The following is a 17987-nucleotide window of genomic DNA, read 5'->3' as shown; positions in this document are numbered from 1 at the left end:
TAAAAATCTTTTTAAAATTATTCTCTCTTGCTTTCTCATTACTTTTGAATCATAATCAGGAACATCATTTCCCTTCACTGTTTTGCATTCTTTCAATAATTTGAAAATAGATCCATACAGAAGTAAGAACAAATTAGATAACTATGAATTATTAAAGTGCACAGTTTATACTTTGAGGTATTTCATAGTTATTAGATCAATTATGGTACATTTTTCTTGATTATTTCATCTGAGGTATACTATTTCCAATTCACTTACTGTTTTATTCATCTTCCATACCTGCTAAAAGTGTACCTACTTTGTTCCAGGCCCTGTGCTAGGGGTTGCCAGCCTCATTTCTCCACAAGCCTGTGCATCTGGTGGTTCTCAGACATCACATGCCACCTTGGTCTGTGTGTCTGAGTTGTGCACAGTTTTCAATTCCCTTTCTTTCCCACTTAGAAAAGAATATCTGAATTCAGGAAAGTGTAAGAAATTGTAGTTAATCTTGAAGCTATCTTAGAGAATATAAATAGTGAGTCATCATCACAATTTGGTGCAGGATTTTGTATCATTGTTTCTGACAGTCCTCACAACTAGCTGGTCTTGATCTGATGTGCTAGGATGTTTCTGAGCATATAAGTATAGTCTCGGAACATTAAAAAAAAGGCCTAGCAATGGAGGTATGATGTATCTAAATAATTACAATTTGTGGGAAAATGTGGTAAGTGCCGTTAGCAATGTAAAGTCTTTCTAATGTATTTCTGGGTGACAAAGATTAATTTCTGGAGTATCAGAAAAGGCATTTTCTCCGAAGTGGTATATGAGCTACGTGGAAAAACTTAGAAGTGAGAGAGGACTGAATGCAATTATTTTGAACCCAGAAAGAAGCCACATATTCCCCTCATTAATTTGATTCTTCAGATCCTGTTTTCTCTTTGAATATTGAAATTATATATATATATATACACACAAAGGTACACACATACCCACACATATATACATTCACACATAATTAAATAACAATTTAATTCAAAATTTTGGGGGCTAAAGATGTATTTTTCTCTTGGCATTGGCAATCGTTTTACCCTCTCCAGTTGATAGAAACTGCCTTACTTACAGTTTCCCACTGATTTCTTTTACTATTTAAAATATTAGACCCTCAAATGGGTTTTACTACCACTCAAGCAACTCATCCTGAAGTTATTACTATGCTACAGAAATAACCGTTTCCTCTTCTCTCTACATAACATTGGCATTTCTGGAAATTGGGTTACCTGTGCCAATTTTTATTTGTAGATACAATGGGAATTGTTAAATGGTCTATCAATTCACAAGGTATCTTCTCTTATTAAGAGCACACCAGATACCTAATTCCATTTAGTTTTCGGTAACTTCTTATATTCTTGAGTCAGCCACACAAGTAATTCAATTGTAATTCACACAAGTAATCACACAAGTAATCCAGCATGAGTTTCTTGCTAAGAAAGCCACAAGAGCATGTTTTTCTTTTCCTCCTTTCTTTTTCTTGACTGCAATAGTTTTTAATAAATTAATTCACACAAGTAATTCACACAAGTAATCCAGCATGAGTTTCTTGCTAAGAAAGCCACAAGAGCATGTTTTTCTTTTCCTCCTTTCTTTTTCTTGACTGGAATAGCTTTTAATAAATTAATGATGGCTGGGCGCGATGGCTCACGCCTGTAATCCCAGCACTTTGGGAGGCCAAGGCGGGCGGATCACAAGATCACGAGTTAGAGACCAGCCTGGCCAATATGGTGAAACCTCGTCTCTACTAAAAATACAAAAATTAGCTGGGTGTGGTCGTGGGCGCTTGTAGTCCCAGCTACTCAGGAGGCTGAGGCAGAAGAATCGCTTGAACCTGGGAGGTGGAGGTTGCAGTGAGCCAAGATTGCGCCACTGCACTCCAGCCTGGGCGACCGAGTGAGACTGTCTCAAAAAAAAAAAAAATTAATGAGAACTTTTGTTAAAAATGAAGGTTTTTTAGAAAATGATTTTATTAAAATGAGGAGTTTTATTGTAGCACAATAATCGCTTCATCAGTAGTAGACTCAGTAAATTGTGGTACATTCATTTTTAGAATATTACACAATTATTTTTAAATTAGAACAATCAACATGTATTGACCTAGATAGAAGAGTATGATATAAGCAGCTTAAATTTTTTAATGGCTGTTTATTGATATATTTGTATATTTAAAAAGATGTAGAATGATATAGTCCCTAAGGACATTGAAATTGGTCAAAGTAGTTGGAGGGAGGTTATTAACAGAAGATAATCCAGAAATAGACTCGTATACATGTGATAATTTAATTTAGCACAGAAGGAATAGTGAAAAGCTGGATTATTTAATAAATGGTATTGGTATAGTTGGCTATTTTTTAAAAAAGAATAAGCTAGATCCTTACCTCACTTACTTTATTAAAATGAATCCCAGATTGATCAAGTATTTAAATGTTTAAGTTGAAGTTGTACAAGTTCTAGGAGAAAACATTGGTGAATATTTGTTTGAAGTAAGACCTAGGCATAACCCAGAGTCCAGAAACAAGGCAGACAGATAAATTTGCCTGTATCATATTCTCTGAATGGCTTGAGAACTACATGAATCTTTATATTATGTGTTCATCAATCCCAGTTTCTGTTTTAATATGATGTTAAAAGTTTAATGGTATCACTTCTCAAGCATTTGGACTAATGCAAACATAGTGAGCAAATAGGCTGCTACTTGGTGATTTTAGCAACTGTACTTATGTTTGTATTGTCAGCATTCATGAGCCATTTAAACCGATGGCATTTAATTGTATTGTTTGAGTTTTTCCATGACAGTAATTTCTGTTTTAACATTACTTTGAATGAATGAATGAGAAGTAACATCAGAAAAAAAGTTGTGAGAAAACATACAGGAAACTAACATGCAGTTCCCTCTGGACCATGGTGCAGGACATGATGGAGAGGGCAAACCTCATTTTATGCGATTTTCACCTGTTTAATAGAAATATGTATTGCTTTTCTCAAGGAAAAGATCTATTTTTTACATCATTGAAAAGTAATTCAGAGTTTTAGGCTTCTAAACGATTTTTGTCACATTGATAGCTTGGCCATTTCTTAGCTTAGCCAACTGCCCAAATCTAAAACTTTGGATTCTTACAAATTACTCATTTTATTTAGTAATGGTTATAAGCACAGATTTAACATGGTATAGAATGCAAAGTACATGTAAATTGTTATAGTAAAATAGCCATCAGAGAATGCCTGGGGGGCAAGTCCCTGTGAACTCTTTAACTCTCTTGGGAGGCATCCTTCATGTTCTTCTGATGGGAAATTGAGAAATGCTTCCCTGAGTAAATACACACAGGTGAAGGTAACTGGTAATATCCTTAAGCTTACTGGGGTTTTAGGTTCTGAAGCTGTGTAGCGGAGGGAAGTAGATTTCACAAAAGGCAAATTTTATTAGCTCCATTTGGCCCGCTAAGATGAATGTGTCATTATGTATTTTGGATTCCCACTGAGTCCAGTAAATGAGCTAGTAGATAGTTTAGTCATTAAAATTATAATTAATACTAAGGGAGCTAAATAAACTAATTTTAATCAAATTTACTTTGATTTATCTCAGTGTCTCTCTTTCTCTCCCTGTCTCCCTGTTTCTGTCTCTCTCTCTTCCTATTACAGGTCACAGTAATGAAAGGCAGTAATAGAAATAAGGATCATTCAGCAGAAGGAGAAGGGGTTGGAAAACGACCAAAACGAAAGTGTCTTCAGTGGCATCCATTGCTAGCAAAGAAACTTCTTGATTTTTCAGAAGAGGAAGAAGAGGAAGACGAAGAGGAGGATATTGATAAGGTAAGTCCTATATATACTGTAGAAGTTTCGAGTTTATTAGAGCAAATCATAATATTCTAGAAACAATAGTGAACATGAATGATATTACAAAAGATGTGTTTCCAAAAGCCTGTATAGCTTGAATCCTGTTCAATTACTTAGTGTACATTTTTATTCCAATTCTTGATTGCTCTTGAAGTATTTGTACTTCCTAATAGTGTAGACTGAGACACAGCCTTTTAAATACTATTTTTGTCACCTAACCAATGATTTGTGAGTAATATTCAAATACATTGAGATGGGGATGTTCCTAAAACTTGATGTGCTCATCTGACATTCTACCCTGTGACTTTTCTGGCCTCTCTGTCTTGGCTTCTGGCCTCGCCCTGCCACCCTTGGCAATCTTAGAACTGCTCTGTTTGTCTCTATCCCTGGCGTTCATAGCTTCTGGCTTCACTTGCCCCCAGTCTTTGTAATGATTCATTCCTCCTAGTCCTCTTCTCTGGAATCAGGCCTCAGCAGCTGGCTCTCAGTCACATAACCATGCAGGTGACTTAAGAAATCATGTCGGCCAGGCACGGTGGCTCAAACCTGTAATCCCAGCGGTTTGGGAGGCCGAGGCAGGCAGATCACGAGGTCAGGAGATCAAGACCATCCTTGCTAACACGGTGAAACCTTGTATCTACTAAGAATACAAAAAAAACAGTGTGCGCCTGTAGTCCCAGCTACTCGGGAGGCTGAAGCAGAGAGTGGAGTGAATCCAGGAGGCGGAGTTTACAGTGAGCCAAGATCGCACCACTGCACTCCAGCCTGGGTGACAGAACAAGACTCTGTCTCAAAAAAAAAAGAAATCATCTCAAGTGTTTGGCGCACCCAACACATTCAAAGTCAGAGCATTTTCTTCATGGCGCTTATTGCTATTTGCCATGTATTTAGCTGTATACTTCTTTATGTCTGTCTTCTCTCAGACCAGAATAGAAACTCAGTATAAAAACAGGGGCGTTGGCTGTCTCGTCCTTTCCTCTTGCCTCAGAACCAAGAATGGTGCCTGGCACATAGTAGGTATTAAATATAGATGTATGCTGAATGAAATAATAAATAAGTACATATTTTGTGTCACTACGAATTTTATAAACATGTTTTTAATATTTTTCAGGCCTTCAACATCCATTCAGTCTCTTCTTGGCTTTCAGCAGGAATTAAAAACACTTTTCCTCTTTTTCAGATATCACCTGGATACCCTCTAAGGCCTCTCTTACTGGTGACCTTTTCTCCTTTTTCACAGAGAAAACAGAGGCCACCAGAAGTTACTCTTTTAGCTTCTTGTACACACCTCTGTAATTGTCTCACTCCTTACTAATCTTTCCTTCCGCTTTTCCTGTTTCAGAGAAATAGGTTTTATTCTTCTTACTTGAGGGTATTATCAAGCTTATTCTTAGTTTCATTTTTTAAACACATTTGCATGTGTTGATCACTTGGTCATTGAAGCAGTCTCCTGTTTCTGTGAGAGCACCCACTCCTGTTTCTCTTTCTTCTTGCCTTTGGCCACCCACACCTGTTTCTATTTATCCTTTCTTTTTCTTTTTTGAGATAGGGTCTCACTCTATTGCCCAGGCTAGAGTGCAGTGGCACCATTTCAGCTCACTGCAGCCTCCATCCACTTCCCGGGCTCAAGCAGTCTTCCCACCTCAGCTCCCTGAATAGTTGGGACCACAGGCACACACCACTAAGCCCAGCTAATTTTGTTTATATTTTGTGAAGTCAGGGTCTCACTATGTTGCCCAGGCTGGTTTGGAACTCATGGCTTCAAGCAATCCTCCCTTCTCAACCTTTCAAAGTGCTGGGATTATAGCATAAGCCACCATGTCTGGCCCCTCTTTCTATTTCTACCTTCCCCATTGTTCCTTCCCAGTTTCTTTCAGTTAATGTCCCTGCATTATTTTTTCCTCAAATGATGATATTCTCTAGGCCTCCAATCTTAATTTCTATCTCCATCCTGGGCTTTTCTTCTGAACTCTGGACTCATATTTCTATTTACTTGGCATATCCATTTAGATATCAACTAGGAATCTCAGTTTGAATGAATTCAAAACTAAGCTTTTGCTTTTCTTCTCCCAACCTTCTCCTGCATCTTCCCTTTCGCAGTAAAGCGCAACTGCAACATTCCAGTTTGTCAGACCTGAGACCTTGTAGTTCGTACTTTACTGCTTTATTTTGCTCGAACTTCACATCCATCCGTTAGCAAATCCTCTCAAACTCTACCTTCAAAATACGTTCACTGTTTTGTTGCCCTTTTAACAGTTCCTTCGTGTACCACCTTGATCCAAGCCACCACCATTTCTAGCAGCAATTATTGTATCTACCTCTCTCTCTCCCAGCCTCTGCTCATGCCCTTCTGCGGTCCATTCTCAACAAGTAGCCAGAGGAGTCCTTTCAAAATGTAAGGCCAGTTGTGCTGCTCCTGTTTCTATGAGGTCACAGGCTCTGTGCTTACTGCTGTCTGTGCTCACTGTGTGCTCACAGCACCTAGTAGAGTGGCTGGCTCATAGCAGGAACCCAGTAAATATTTATTGGGGGAAGGATTAAAGTCATTGAGTCCTCTTCTCTTTTCACTCACACTCAGTGATCTAGTCCATACTTTTAGTCTTAGCACCTTCTGTTTATTGGTATCTCATTGTTATCCTGCAGACATAGGTGTCCACACAGCATTCCCCATAGCCACTTCAAGTTCAGCCTGCCTAGCACTGATCTCTGCGCTCCACCAGGCCTGATTTCTCTCGTTTGAGAATAAGTTGTTTTTTTGTTGTATATGAAGAAACTTTGCCACTCAAGCTAGAATCACTCTTCCTTTCAGATCCAATTAGTTACCAGCCACTCTTGGTTCTGCCTCATAAATATTGTCCCTGTTCTCACTTCTCTGTTCCCATTACTGCTGTCTAGATTTCAGCCCTATCCCTTTTTTGCCTGGACAGCTGGGATAAATTTTTAACTGGGTTCTCTAGTTTGGGTTGCTTCTAGTTTTACTCTTAAAATTTATGCTGTTGTTAGAAGTTATCTCCTTAAAATTACAATCTAATGATGCCCCTCCACTGCTTAAAATCACTCATGGCTCTCCATTACGTCGATCCAGCTGTGGGGACTAGTGTTGATTTTTCTTAGAAAATATTAATGAGCTCCTGGGGAAAGAAAAGTAAGTTCTAAACTCTAAGACAGTTTTTATTTCTATTTTGTTATTCATATATTTATATATTTGCTTTTTGATTAATAATTACGTTAAATAGCAATTAAAACATTTTTCAATGTTCATAGTTGGCAGAATAAAAAGTTGACAAACTGTGTCAAATCACATGTTTTTATTGGTCCATATAGTTCCAAACTACTGGTTTACATGATCAAAAGCATGCGTGTAAATATGGCAGAGCACATTCTTCCTGAAGTGCGCAGATCATCTTCTGCATCCTTGTCTCGCAAAGCCCTGTTCTCTTTTACATACCAGTATTATTGAACTGCAAGTTGATGTTCAGATAAACCAGCAAGCCTTAATACCTGTTGGTTCCCCATGTCTCTTCATTGACAACCTGACACATTCTGATTTGTTTCTCCTTTTTTTAATTTTTAATTTTTTAATTAAAAAAAATTTTTTTTTCTTTCTTTCTTTTTCTTTCTTTTTTTTTTTTAAGACAGAGTCTGGCTCTGTCACCCAGGCTGGAGTGCAGTAGTGCGATCTTGGCTCACTGTAGCCTCCTCCTCCCAGGTTCAGGTGATTCTCTTGCCTCAGCCTCCAGAGTAGCTGGGATTACAGGTGTCCGCCACCACACCCAGCTAACTTTTGTATTTTTAGTAGAGACTGGGTTTCACCATGTCACTCTAACCGGTCTTGAACTCCTGACTTCAGGTGATCCACAGCCCCCATTGACCTCCCAAAGTGCTGAGATTAGAGCCACCACACCTGGCCTGATTTGCTTCTCAAAATTTAGCTCAGACAACCTTTTCCAGGGAGGCCTTCTTGCACTTCTTCCCGTCCACCAGTGCTTTGTTATGTTGCTGGTTTCTTGTCGCAGTCAGCATACTGCTTTTAAATTTATGTTTGTATGTTTTTCTCCCTCCCAAAACATGAGGTCCTTTGTCCATCTGTTACACGCTGAATTTTATAATTTAGTAACTGAATGAAAAGTTACTCTTTTCTGAAGGGTGGAAATATAATTGCTTCTTCATCTTATATATTAATAGTACACTTTTTAGTTTTTCTTAGCTTCCTAGTTTCAGAATGCTAAATAAAACTCCCTGAAAAATGCAAATTATTGTTACTATTATATACATAATGAGGAAGATAAATATGTAGCCTTCACCCCCAATAATAATTCCTAATATATCTCCAAATTGGATGGCTGTAACCTCAAGATTTTTTCTGTACTCTTTGTGTTTGAAGGTAATTAATGATTAATTGATTGCATTTGCAATACTTAACGGCAAAAGATTTTTTTTTTTTTTTTTTTTTTGAGACAGAGTCTTACTCTGTCACCAGGCTGGAGTGTAGTGGCACAATCTTGGCTCACTGCAGCCTCTGCCTCCTGGATTCAAGCAATTCTCCTGCCTCAGCCTCCCAAGTAGCTGGGACTACAGGCACGTGCCACCACTCCCAGCTAATTTTTGAATTTTTAGGAGAGATAGGGCTTCACCATGTTGGCCAGGATTATCTCAATCTCTTGACCTCATGATCCTCCCACCTTCGCCTCCCAAAGTGCTGGGATTACAGGCGTGAACCACTTGCCTGGCCAAGACTTTTTAAAAATACCAGTTGGATTAAGCAGGTGATTAGTCCTAAAGTATCTGCTTGTAACAATTGCCCAATAAACATTGTAATAAAAGAACATGGTTGCCTTACAATTGTGGTTCTCAAAGAGTGTTCCTCAAACCAGTAATATCAGCATCACCTAGAAACTTGTTAGAGATACAAATTCTCAGGACCCGCTCCATACCTCAGAATCGGAAATTCTGGGAATGGGACTTAGCTGTGTTTTAACAGAACCTCCAGGGATTCCAGTGCATACTCAAGTTCAAGAATTAACCACTCTACTGCATAATGCAGGCTAATGGTTACAAGTTGCGTATCCCTAATCCGAAAATTCGAAACACTTCTGGTCCCAAGCATTTTAGATAAGGGATACTTAACCTGCAATGTGTCCTGCTTGATTTTATTTTTGAAACCAGAAATTAAGGAAATGGGCTTAGTAAACATTGTGAACTTCTGTTTATAATTACATTGTTTCTAAGAAACATTATAGAATCATTTTAGCCTTATAAAATATTTTATAATCATAATATGTTCTGAGATTCTGTAATCAGAGATGTGCTTTAAGAAAGTTAACCTGGCAGCCATATGCAAGAAGTATTGTAAAGAAGATGAAAAACGGGAAGACTAGGCATAGGCCAAAGTGGTACTAGGGCAGTGGGAATGAGAATTACCCAGATGGAATGGACAGATTCGGAGCTTTGTGGAAGTCGTTGAAGACCTTTAACAATGATTGAATGAAGTGTAGGAAAAAAGAGTATTCAAAATTGATTTTGAATATTTAAGCCTAGAGGAGTTTATTCCTATCACCAGAGCATTTCACTAAACAAGAAAGCTTGAAATTTACAAGTTTGAAGATTTATTGTATAGTTCTTCTTTCAAATAATCATATTAAATATCGACTTTGATTTTTGTATACTACAAGACGCTACTTGTGATACTTGCAGAAACATTGAGTAGTCTATATTACCTTTTTATTTCTTACTTTCATGATAAATATTGTCATATTATTAGCTGTAGAAAAAGGCACTTTTCAAAGCAGAGAAAGACACAGCTACTATTCATATATTTTATGTGGATATTGTTAATCTTGATACCCATTAACCATAGAATGGGTTTATTCATTCAACAATTAGTTAAGTATTAATATTATATCAGACATTGAGCTAGGCACTATGGTTGTAAAGGTGAATAAGAGCTTTTGTCCTCAAAGAGCTCACTGTTTAGTGAGAGAGAAAATAATGTAAGCAATTATAACACAATGTAATATATGCTGTAATAGAGACATGCACAGGTTGCTATAGAAACTAAGCAGAGGGCTACATCATAAGTTAGTTACCAGCCATGAACAGTGGTTGTTGATTTTTTAAAATTATATTTTTTTCAATGTGTGAATTGTTTAAATGGAGCTAAGAAAAAATGCAATTTGCAAACCAAGACTAACTGTTAAGTCAAAATTATCCAAAACATATTAAAGATCTGGCTTTGTTTTTGGTGGTAATAGGTTCAACTTCTTGGGGCCGATGGCCTAGAGCAAGATGTTGGTGAAACTGAAGATGATGAATCACCAGAGCAGCGAGCCCGGAGACCAATGAATGCATTTCTTTTATTTTGCAAACGCCATCGCTCTCTTGTACGTCAGGAACACCCCAGGCTTGATAACCGAGGTGCTACCAAGATACTAGCTGATTGGTGGGCTGTTCTTGATCCAAAGGAAAAGCAGAAATACACAGACATGGCCAAGGAGGTAGGTTACAATGACAAGGTATTCTGATAGCTAAAAGCAACCAGTCCTGAAACTCCCAGTCAACAAATATGAAGCACCTGTTGAAGGTCTAGCAATAAGAAGGTGAATCATGAATCAGATGTTAAGCAAAACCATAAGTGCTTTCTTTGTATGACTTGTTCCTGTTCCCCTGCTCCAAGTCCATGTAGAAATGCTGGTGGAGGTGCCAAGAACAATATATTAACAAGAAGTTTTTTCTCGTTGTCTATACCCCACTGATGGATATAAGGGATTGATTTATTGTGAAGGTTTATTATGAATAGTTTACAGTGAGTGGTGATTTGTTTATTTATTATGGTAATTTATTATGAATGGCGACTTTTTTTCTTTTTTAAATTTTTCTAGAAACTCTACTTTTATTGTCAGAGAATGCCCATGGTAAAGTTGACAATCTTAGGTTACTCTAGTTATATCATGGGAAAGAGTCTTGATCTAGTTCTGATGCTAAGTAGCTTTGTGACCATATCCATAAGTCAACCTCTGCATCTCAGCTTCTTTTTTTTCTTTTCCTTTTCTAATGTTATTGGAATGAGAAAGTTGGACAAAGATTTGTATCCTTTCTGGTGCTAACATTTTTTGATTTTGTAATAAACAAAATTATCAAGAAATATGCTTTGACTTGTTTCTGTTCTGTAGGTAGTGCTGTATGAATATTTAAAACCAATAAATGATTGACTGCCAGTGGAACAGGATGTACTGCAAGGTGTGCATGCCTGTAAATACTGTGTAGGCAGTAGTTAGTGGGAAGCATTTCCATGCTGGAAGGCTATTCAAAAAGGTGGGACATTAATCACTTCCAGAATGATAGCAGTTACTAAATTTCTTCAAAAATTGTATCATAGTTCTTTTACTGTATTTGGAATTAATGTGAGACCATTATACATTTAAATGTATTGTGATGGATTTAGCTCCGAGTAATAAGCAAAGCAATATTATTGTGGCTAAACTTGACAGGAATAATTCTAATATTATTTCCTCAGCATTGCAACTTGCAAAAAGATCTTGGTTCATGAAAATCCCTGTCACCCAAACACTTGGTTGAGTTTTATCAAAAAATGAACCAGCAGGGGACAAAATACAGTTTCAAGACATTTTAGTAGACATCTCAGTATGTGAAAAAACAATTCTTCCAGGTGCTGTGCCTTTATTGAGTTAATTAGCTAAAAACATCAACATTAAATATAAAAATTTTAAAAAATACAACATAAAAATTTCTTAAGAAATGTTCATGGAAATTTGAATCTTGAGTAAATTATTAGCATAGTTGCTACTATGAATTAGAATTAGTAATTATATTAGCATAATTATTAATTTATTAGTATTAATGTAATTAATTGTAATAGTATTAATGATTATGATTGTTAATTATAATAGTATTAATAATTATATAATTAATCATATAAGACTTCAAGCATTGACTGTTAAAGACAGGATTTTAACTATATAGGGCCTGTGGAAAATTTAAAATCAATTACAGTAACCTACATGATTTTAAATATTTCATTAGATTACCATAGCATAACAGTAATTAACAGTAAAACTTTCCCATTAAATAGTCTTACATTTTTCATAGTCATTCTTATATAGTAAAATAAATAATTATCTGAAACCTCATAGGGAAATGCATAAGCTTCCTATAATTAAACGCTTGAGTTTGTTTTAGATTGCTGTTTTGGGATAACATGCAGCCTGTCCCCAGTATATTGTTTGTTTTTTCTTAAAAACGCCTAATTTATAAACCCAGTAGGTGGCCACTTTTAAGAAGAGGAAGTATTATTTTCATATAGGAAATCCCTTACTAATTACTTAATTAGGTTCACAATATTTGCCATTGTGGCACTAAAATGAAATCTGTTAAGGTGGCCCAGTGCAATCTACTAAATGTGGAGACTGTAACTGATGTTCCACGTTATAATTTGCCTTGTTTGTAGTTGCTGTTATGAAATGTTGCTTCATTTCTACTGCAAAGTGTAGAAGATTCAGCTACTTTCAAAATTATTACACAATTGGTCCCTAGTTGTAAGTGATTCCTACTTGTTTCAACTTACTTTCTAAATGATTTTGCAGTTACATTAAAGGGCATATAATTGTGCTGGTGCTTTTTATGTTAATATTGCAGCCTTAATTGGAATGTCAGTTCAGTGAACAAATACTTAATAAGTGCCTTTAATTTGGCCAGATTTTGTGATAGTAGCTAGCGATACAACGCCGTTAATAAATGTGGTCTTTTTTTCAAGACTCCCCCAACACACAATCATTTTTAAAACTCTTTTTAGATGTGTAATCTTTAAATTTTAAACCTCAAATTTTAGATGTTGTCCATTAGGGTGCAAGACAGATTCTTTCAGCATAGTGTGTGGATGGGGGTGTGAATGCTTAGGTGGTGTTTGCCAGTATCTGTCCTGCCATTATCAATTGAGTGAGAAATGTTTTCTTTTTCTTGCTGTTTTTAAAAGAAGTATATTTTAAAAGCAAGAGTGAGTAATAATACAACTTTGAAAAGATTGTCTGTTTACCTGTTCGTGAAAATTTCCTCTGACCCCTTTCCTTGCTCCTGATTATCTTATATTATTGCATCTGGTAAGACAAAGCACCTGTTCTGGGATTTGTTTTTAGTTTCTTAAATTATTTCCCAGTACTAATTTCAGTTGCTGGAAAAAAATGGCTGATAGCGGGTTTTGTGTTCTCTGATGAACCTTATTAGAGCAATAATTCGTTAGTAATTTTAAGAAGACTATTCTAAGGTTACAACCTGGGTTGCTTTCTTAAATTCAGTAATGTACATGATGATACAGTGTTGTGGATGTTCACAGGTTCTAATTTTTGAACGTGTGACTGCCAGTTAGGAGGCACAGAAACAATTATATCTTTCCTTTTAACATCTTCATGTATGTACTCTTACAGGAATACAGATCTCTGCATTTTTGCCTACAATACTGCTGGAACCTTCTATTTGTCATTTAAACTAATTATCATAATGAATTAAGGATAAATTGAGAGGATCACACATCTTGAACTTCAGCTAGAACACAGTACAAAGAGGAGGGAAGGATTTGGAAAGCTTAAATAATTTGAATGACCTTTATCATACCCATTGTTTTAGCATCATAGGCATGAGGCAGAATGTGTGCATTTATTGATTGATTGGTCCTTTTTGTGCTTAGCATATAACATAAGCACCAACCTGTAAAGTGAGTTAAGATTATTCCCATTCTTCAGAGCAGGAACCTAAGGAGTTAGTGTCTTGACCAACCATACATTTAGTATACAGTGGAGCTGGGATATTCTTTCCCATTTGACTCCTGTTTGTTCTTCTAATATGTATATCACCCTGTCCTCTTTAGGTGCCTGAAAGATAAGTATATTGGGGTAATTATGGCAAGAATGGTAACAATAAAATGTCATGAGTCTTATGGGAAGAATCTGCTTGTGCTGGGGAGGGAAGTAGGTGGAAGTGGATCAGGAAAGGCTTTACAAAGTAGGCAGAATTTGGCCTGGGTTTTCGTATAAGGATTCAGAGAGAAGGAAAAGGGTAAGAGTAGGTGTGGGAAACTGAAATCAATTTCAGGAACCAGATAGTTTGTTTCACCTGGAGCCTAGGTTATGCATAGAAGAGTAACAGAAAATTATGATATAAAGGTAAATAAGGCAAAAACCCACGAGAGACCAGACTTAAAAGTTTGGAGGTTCAGCTGTATGCCAATAAAACAGCTATAGAATTAAATGTAATAAAATGCAACTTGAAGGTGAACTATACTAGCCCTTTGAAAGTGTTGGTATCTATTTTTGTCAATATTCTGGGAAAGGTTTTGACCACCACAAAATTCCATGGGTTTTTTATTGATTAGTTCTTTTATGTTTCTTCCAGACAAAACGAATCTATTTTTTTGTATTTATTTTCAGCTGAGATAATTTTTGTAAAGACCATTCATTCCCTTGTTTTGGGTTCATCAGATATGGACTCTTTTCCAAAGAAAATACTCTCTCATTTTCTCTTGTATTATACTCTGGAGAACTTTTCTTAACTGTAATACATCATGCTTAACAAATAGTATAATTTGTATTCTAGCAAGCATGCTATTGCACTTTGCCTACTATTAGAGTAGCACCTCATTTATCCAGCATTCTGAGAAACAGCTGCTATACCTAAATGATTTCCACAGAGATGAAACTTTACTCTTCTTTTAAAAACTTTTATTTTATATATTTATCCTAGAAATTTCATTAAAATTTTGTTTACATACTTTCTCAAAGTATTCAGAACATCTTTTGACTTTTTTTTGAAACCTTTAACATGTTATTTCCACAGGAATTACTTTATGATCTGTGACTTGATGAGACTTTTGTGAATAATGTTTTGTCTATTAGTAATTCTCAACTATTTTATTCTTTTGAATATCCTCTCTGCTTTTCCATGGTAGTTTTGGTTTTTGTTTTGTTTGGGTTTTTTGCAGGGGTTGGGGAGTCCACCCTCAGCTAGCACTTGCCATTTCTCTCCTTCGTCAGCCCCCTTTTGCTGCTTCTAATCAAATGGCTTATACTTTTTGAGTATGGTTTAATTAGGGACCCCACCACATTTGTGGGATATAGATAGTAAACCTAAAGATGTCAGCTTTATGTTTCACAACATTGCTTGCTTCTGAGACCTTTTCCATTCCTGTGTTCTAGATATTAGAACTTTCTTACTGTGTTTAAAGAAATATTCAGATGTTTGCTTTTGGTATGATAATAATAACTTTGTGAACATTGCTATATCATGTCCAGGTTCTTTTATAAACATTTAAATGTTTATAAACTCATTTTATTAAGTTACATTATTAAATTCTAACTCATTTAACCTCCCTTCTCATACTGTTTTGAATTGCCACATCTGTAAAATGGCAATTAAGATGCCTGCCCTCACAGAGTTGATGTAAAATACAAATAAGGAAACATATGTACAAGCATTACATAAAGTTTAAAACTCTATGCAAATGTTTGTTTTAGGGTTATTTCTGATAAGCGGCTTTATGTTGTTTCTGTTTCATACTTCTCTATCTACATGATGATTATTTTTATTATGAACTGTTAATATATTGAAGGCCTACTGAAATGCAAAAATTAGTCTTTGAAACACAAAAATGAACAAAACTAAAAATATCATTTGCCCAATTTGGCCAATACTATTCAGTGTTATTACTAGCTTTTAGCAACATAGATGTTTAATTAAGTGAACTATTTGATTTTGAAATATTAGTCCATTTGCCAATTGTTTAGTAAACACTTGTATTTAAATATTCAAATAAATTTATAAAGACTATAAAAACTCCGTAACTAATGAGGAATAAATTGAGAATTTAAACTGTGTCTCTCAAAACTCGTTTTAGTATTTGGTTTCAGATGTTAATTTTTAGATTGACAGATCTTAGTAGACAGATCACTGTCTACTTTTTAAAAAGTAACAAAATTACATTTTTAAATAAATTCTGAATTTTCAATTTTTAAAATTAGTGCACACTGATTAAACTGACTCTTCTCATAATTACTCAGATTAGGGAGTAAAATTATACTTGTAAAAAAACTACTGTTGCCATAATAATTTTCACCCTTATAGCCACATGAAGTAGCCAGTTTCTTTGCTTTCAAATTTTCATTTATGACATTTCTACAACACAACAACCAAATAATTTCCTGGTCACATATTCAAACCACTTTTTCAAGTGTATAATTTCTGTTGGAGTGACTTTATTATGAAAGTTTTGCAGGTTTAATGTAGAACTTAAGCTATTGTTGTTCAATCAAACCGTAAATTTAATTCAGTGTTCTGTCATGTGAAACAGTCTAATTAATTTTCTTTCTATTAAAAACAGCTAGCAAGAATAATTCAGATCAGATAATGCATTGAGTTGTATTATCTGAACTATAATTTTGAATTTTTATGAAGGAAAGGTCCTCAGACTAAGAAAGTACAGATTAGTACCACTTATCTGATAATTCCTTCTCTTCTTTTACCCTTGTATAATGTGATTTCTGCTTGTGGATGGGAAGAGAAACAGCTGTCTCAGAATTTATTATGCTAGAGATTCACTTAGCCCTCTATCACATATATGATTATACAGTAAAACGTGTTATAGCTCTTTCTCAGAAATCCAGTAATTTCTAGTTTAATCTCTTTTTCACAATTTTGGTAGATGATACTTCATATATTTGCAGTGGAGTCATCTGTCTTTATTTATACAGACATTCTCAGGGTCCCTCATGACTGAATCTCACTAGGGCTGCGACTTCTCTTTCACCCTCTTGAAAAGATCTAGACCTTAATAATAACTAGAAATACTAGTGGACTTTTAGATAGCACCTCCTCCCAACTAAAAACAGGCAAATGGAGAACAGTTGGTAAGTCTATCTTTTATTAAAATTAAAGTGCTTTTGTTTATCAAATTTGCATTTTTTTGTAAGTGGTCTAGAAAAGTAATGTTGAGACTCCGTTTTTAAAAGATTGACAGAATATTGTCTTTTGTCACATAAGAATGCCATTATCAAATATTAAGTAGACAAAATACTGTGACAAAGGGTATTTGATGCCAATACTGAATAACAGTAAAATCAGTAGCAGGATTTCTAATTTATTATTCTTGCTACTGAAACGTGGTAGTGGATGGGGCCTGAGAGAAGGGATCCAGCATTTACCAAGCACCACAGGTAAGTCAGGAACTATGTGTCTACTGCAAAGCAGGATTCCCTTAGCTTATCTAATTGGTTGGAAATTTGCAGAAAGAAATTGGAAGCCATGAGATGAATTTTTATGTAATGGGAGAATTTTGAAAATCAATATTTTTAACAAAAATTTTGTTATCTGACAGTCTTCCGTTGAAATCTTAGGACCGATAGCTTGTTTGATGTTTTTGGAGGATAAGTGAGCTTCCCGTCCCACCATCAGTATGAACAGTCTGGCCTTGGATATCTGGGGCCTGTCTCTTAGGCCTTTTCAGTCCTGTAATGAGGAATTTTGCCCACATGATTGACCTGCACGCTAATAATTTCACTCAGATATTCACTTCAGAGGCGTATACAGAGTCTTCCCCCATTTCTCCCTTACCCAGCCTTCTCTGTAATTCCTTTCCTAATAGTCTCATCACAACAAATGATTAAGCCTTTCTACTATTGTCTCTTTTAGCTAAATCAGAGCAAGTGATTGATGAAGTGCCAGGTTCCAAGAACAGATAGACATCCTCATACCCTGAGGCTCTTCCTGCCTCCACCCTCGCTTGATGCTCATATACTGCTTGTGTTAACTTGTGTTTTTACATGAATTGATGGCATCTGTATCTAAACTTTAAACTCCTTAAGGACAAAGACTGTGTGTTATTCTGTTCTCTCTCTCTCTCACATTCTTAACTCTTCCACTCAATGTATACTTGATTGAACTCATGAACGTGGTTTTGAACATCTACCTTGAGTTTAAGAATCTGCAAGATTAATATTGTGATACAGTTACAGAGTGTAGACCCTTATAGTAACTTCTGTTATTGTTTTCCATAAAACCCCACGTATTCCCGGCCTTTCTCTTGCCCAGAGTTATTCCAACTCATATAGGTAGGTAGCCCTTTT

At 35.8% G+C, this 17987-nt stretch overlaps 1 protein-coding gene across 16 annotated transcripts in view; it reads left to right on the top strand.

Moving 5' to 3' along the window:
* Positions 1 to 17987, top strand: part of BBX (BBX high mobility group box domain containing) — a 273907-nt gene that overhangs the window by 170346 nt on the left and 85574 nt on the right. For all 16 annotated transcript variants that reach the window (XM_050781996.1, XM_050781993.1, XM_050781992.1 and 13 more), the window contains 2 exons: positions 3670 to 3840; positions 10116 to 10358. In XM_050781996.1, the coding sequence (XP_050637953.1) occupies positions 3679 to 3840; positions 10116 to 10358 (405 nt within the window). In that variant the 5' untranslated portion in view covers positions 3670 to 3678. The remainder of the gene's footprint in view (positions 1 to 3669; positions 3841 to 10115; positions 10359 to 17987) is intronic.

Source organism: Macaca thibetana, chromosome 2, assembly GCF_024542745.1.
Source record: "Macaca thibetana thibetana isolate TM-01 chromosome 2, ASM2454274v1, whole genome shotgun sequence".
Taxonomy (NCBI): Eukaryota; Metazoa; Chordata; class Mammalia; order Primates; family Cercopithecidae; genus Macaca; species Macaca thibetana.
Note: the sequence above shows the minus strand (reverse complement) of the source record. Positions and strands in the feature narration are given on the sequence as shown.